Genomic DNA, 4326 nt, shown 5'->3' with positions numbered 1-4326 from the left:
TGTTTTTCTGTCAATATGGGGTGCTGTGTGTACATTAATGAGGAAAAAAATGAACTTAAATGATTTTAGCATATGGCTGCAATATAACAAAGAGTGAAAAATTTAAGGGGGTCTGAAAACTTTCCGTACCCACTGTATGTACAAAACAGATTTGGTTTGTCCCTTGTGATTTGGCCTGGTCTTACTCCTGGGATTCAGTGCGAAGAAAGTCTGCTGCAAGAGATCTTGTTGCATCCCTGGGTTAACTCAGTGCAGTTAGGCAAATACAGGGTTAATGTTAATAGACTGCTTGGAAATGGAGGTCATTAAAATGAAAGCATCAATTGTTATTCACCAACATGAGCGGGTGCTACAGTGAATACGCTCCAGCCTGTTAACAGGGTCAGCGCAGGGCTGATGTGAGGACTAACCGGTATTGTCTGGTGGTCGCAGTGTGGTGGAGAGTGCGCCCATCACTGACTCACACACACACACATTTATTGTGTAATTGTTGATGATGCTGCCCTTCCTCACTGTAAAGTCAACAAACCTGACAGACAGGCGAGAATGATGACAACAGTGAATGAAAAGGAGACGCAGTGACATCACAGTGGTCACCAAGGAGATGAGAGGTCGTTGCCCAGTGTCACCCATCACTTCAGCTCAGGACAGAAGTTGAGTCATACCTGCATCATCACACCAGCAGCCAATCAGGGAGCCAGCTGTCATGATGCACATGAACAGGTGAACAACCAATCAAGAGAGTGGCTGTATTTAAAAATCAGGTTTATTTTAAATCAAACATGAATGCAGTTTATTTTGTTAATGCTGACTGAGATCTTATTTAGAATTAGCAGTTTATATACAGAGGGAGGATTTGATTTAATGAAAAAAATAACTGAAACACTACCCACGTTTTGATTTCTGGGTATTTAACTAAAGAATATACTCCAGACTACAACTACATGTGCAATAGAATATTACACATCAAGTGTAATATTACTGCTTGAGTTTTCATTTCTACAGTATTGGTTTTTTTATCACATACTTTCTTACATATTAATGAAAGTAAAACAGAATGTGTTTTAATTGGTAACTCTGGTTTTGTTAATTCTGATATTCCTAGCTCTTTGGCCTCCTACCTGAGGCCTCATGTGAAGAATCTTGGGGTGGTATTTGATGGTGCTCTTAAGCTGGACGAACAGATAAAACCTGTGGTCAAGGCCAGCTTTCTTTCATTTGAGACTTCTGGCTAAGGTTAAACACTTTCTTTCTTTTAGTGACGTTGAAAAGGCAATTCCTGCCTTTATTAGCACTAGACTAGATTATTGTAACGCACTGTATACTGGCATTTCTCAAGCATTATTGTCTCGGCTCCAGTTGGTCCAAAATGCAGCAGCTCATCTTCTGACTAATACAGGGCATCATGAGCATATCACTCCAGTTCTTGCCTCAGTCCATTGGCTTCCTGTTCGTTTTAGGATTGATTTTAAATTGTTGGTGTTTGTCTATAAGGCTGTACATGGTCTAGCACCATCGTATATCTCTGAGCTGGTTCATTTTTATACTCCAGAAAGGACACTTAGGTCTTCTAACTTTTGGAAAAAAAAAAAAAAAAAAAGCAAGAAAAATGATTGTGTGCATGACATTTAATGTTGCAGCTGGTAAAGGTGGAGATATTGTTAACTACCAATATGATTATAATATGGGGTACGCTACATGCAGCTGGGTAGTTGTGAATTTCCCATCAGGGATCAATAAATTCTGATAATTAACCTGTATTTTGTTTGATTAATCTGATTTTAAAAAGGAACTAGTAACTAAAGTTATCAAATAAATGTAATGGAGTAAAAAGTTTTTCTCTAAAATGTAGTGAAGTGGAAGTATGAAGTAACAGAAAATGAAAATACTTAGGTAAAGTACAAATACCTCAACATTTATAATTAAATTTAGTAAATGTAGTTACTTACTTTCCACCTATGAAACGTAGTAGATTAGAAGTATGCTAGTAGCTGAAGAAAATGAAAATACTCAAGTAAAATACCTCAAATCAATAGTTAAAAACCATTCGTTAGTTTAATAACACACGAAACTGGATTTGTGTTGTGGGCGTGCCCGTTACTTGACGCCAGGGGGCGGAGTCACTGGATGTTCATTGGCGTGCGGGGACACAGCTGCACATCCACATCTGGATGGGCAGAGTCGTGTTCGCCACACCAGGCGAAGGATGTGAAATTTGGACGTTTTCCGAGGTTGTCAGTGAAACAAAGCAGCAGCTCGACTCACCGGCTGAACTTTCAGGTGGTGTAAATAACGGCGGGTCACCGAAGGCAGCACGCTGAAAACAAACTGCTGCATTTTAATGAGCTGACTTTAAGATTCACGACCCATCCAGATAGCTACTGACCATCCGTCCAGTGAACCAGTCATGATGGAGTCTATCTTAGACAGTTTAACAGCAGAGAAACTCTATCCGTCCGGAGGGACCAACCTGTTGGACCTGGAGGAGCTCAGCGACGGAGATTTCCTCACTAACGTGGTGAGACTTCATGCTAATTATGTTTGTTTAGCTTTTCTATTTCAGTCCACATACTGTAGGTACCCGTGCGCTGCACCGCTGTGCTGTTTCTGTTTGCACAAAGTCATACGTCTGCATTTAAAGTCTCATAAAACAAACGCACCTCTACTGCCTGTTCCGCCCGGAGCCGGACCTCGGGAGGGCGGTGCAGTTAGGAGTTCCTGGCGGACATCCGGGGCTCATACTGTGTAAACCAATATGTGTTACTGGGAACTTCGACACATGCTCTGGAGAGTTACTGGGAACCTGCAGTGTGTGTGTGTGTGTATGTGTGTGTGTGTGTGTGTGTGTGTGTGTGTCTGCCCAGTGTGCAGTAAATACATTGGCTATATTAGTCTATATTACTTCTTTCGGATTAACTTCTCAGGTGTTTTTCTTAATTAGACCTTAGTTAGAATTAAGGCTCCCAGACATGCTCTGGAGAGTTACTGGGGACCTGCAGTGTGTGTGTGTGTGTGTGTGTGTGTGTGTGTGTGTGTCTGCCCAGTGTGCAGTAAATACATTGGCTATATTAGTCTATATTACTTCTTTCGGATTAACTTCTCAGGTGTTTTTCTTAATTAGACCTTAGTTAGAATTAAGGCTCCCACTCAGCTCATAAAAGAATGAATGTCTTGATTTCTTTAATGAAGCCATTTATTTAGTTAGAGTTGTTAGAATTTGTTAGATTGTCTGGCAGCTGTTATGAGAAATTTTAAAATCAAAAAGAGCAGAAATTCCAGATTCTCTATTGTGGATAGTTTCTGATTTTCCTCTGTCTTTTCTAATAGTACATTTAATATCCTTGGATTTGGTTCAGGACTGTTGGTCATTGGGCTCTGGAAGAGAAAAAATGTGGAGGTTTGTTGATAATCAAGGTAAATTCTACTTAAATCAGGTAGTTGAACTGGTGTCTTTATTGCATTTAGCCAGTAGTAGCTTGAAAGAATGAAAGGTCTAGCATTTAGTTAACTCTTGTTAATAGCTGTCACTTATAGTATATGCTGTCAAATCGCAGTCTGTCAGTCTCTTCTTACTGTAGATGACTATTAAATCTTGCTCCACTCCCTCCATATTAGGGCAGAACAGCCCAGGCAAACACACAGTTCACCAGAGGACCCAGCCACCTGTGGCTCCCAGTCCTCTCTCCGTATCCCCATCCAAAGAGGACTGCTGTATGCATCACCTCCCATCGCACCCGAGACACTGCATCTTAAATTTCAGTAGCTTTATCAGGAACAACAGGATGTGGTGGAGCAGAATCATGCTTGCTAATCAATGCAATCGTTACTGTGCACAAGTGGTGCAACAGGAAGTATTTGCTTAAGAAGAAAAATACTAACTCCATAAATACTAAAGGGTTGCATGCACCCACAGTGTGCTATAAGTGTGATGACAGTGGAAGCAGCCTCTAATTTATGACCATGTATACCCCCTCATTTCCAAGTGAACTGTGGCTGTGCCGTCTGTACATGCCATGCTTGACCGAGCCTTGCACTCTTGAATCAAGGTAAGAGTGAGGACAGACTGAGCAGCACTGAGAGTTAATGATACCATCACAGCATCCATAACTGTGCGAGCAGGAGGTGCTCTTCCTTTAGTCCATCTCCTGGCCCTCGCTCTCTCTTTCCCCACTCTGTTTTCTTTTTAAAGCAGCACAGGTTTTTAAGGCAGACCTCTATTCTGGTCAGTGAGTCAGCCAAGCAGTCTGCTTGTGGTTTATACTCCCCCTCCCCTCGTCTCTGTTCTAAATAAAGTAGTCCTCCCTGGGCTGTACCACTGAGGACATG

At 41.5% G+C, this 4326-nt stretch overlaps 1 protein-coding gene across 4 annotated transcripts in view; it reads left to right on the top strand.

Moving 5' to 3' along the window:
* The first annotated feature begins 2090 nt into the window (after window positions 1-2090).
* The window catches only part of creb3l1 (cAMP responsive element binding protein 3-like 1), a 24993-nt gene continuing 22757 nt past the window's right edge, over window positions 2091-4326 (top strand). For 3 of the 4 annotated variants that reach the window (XM_020600757.1, XM_020600756.1, XM_020600755.1), the window contains exon 1: window positions 2091-2518. In XM_020600757.1, the coding sequence (XP_020456413.1) occupies window positions 2408-2518 (111 nt within the window). In that variant the 5' untranslated portion in view covers window positions 2091-2407. The remainder of the gene's footprint in view (window positions 2519-4326) is intronic. The other variant, XM_020600758.1, reaches the window with a different exon arrangement.

This window comes from Monopterus albus, unplaced genomic scaffold, assembly GCF_001952655.1.
Source record: "Monopterus albus unplaced genomic scaffold, M_albus_1.0 scaffold48.1, whole genome shotgun sequence".
Lineage (NCBI taxonomy): Eukaryota > Metazoa > Chordata > Actinopteri > Synbranchiformes > Synbranchidae > Monopterus > Monopterus albus.
The sequence above is the reverse complement of the archived record's forward strand: the minus strand, read 5'-3'. Positions and strand labels throughout refer to the sequence as shown.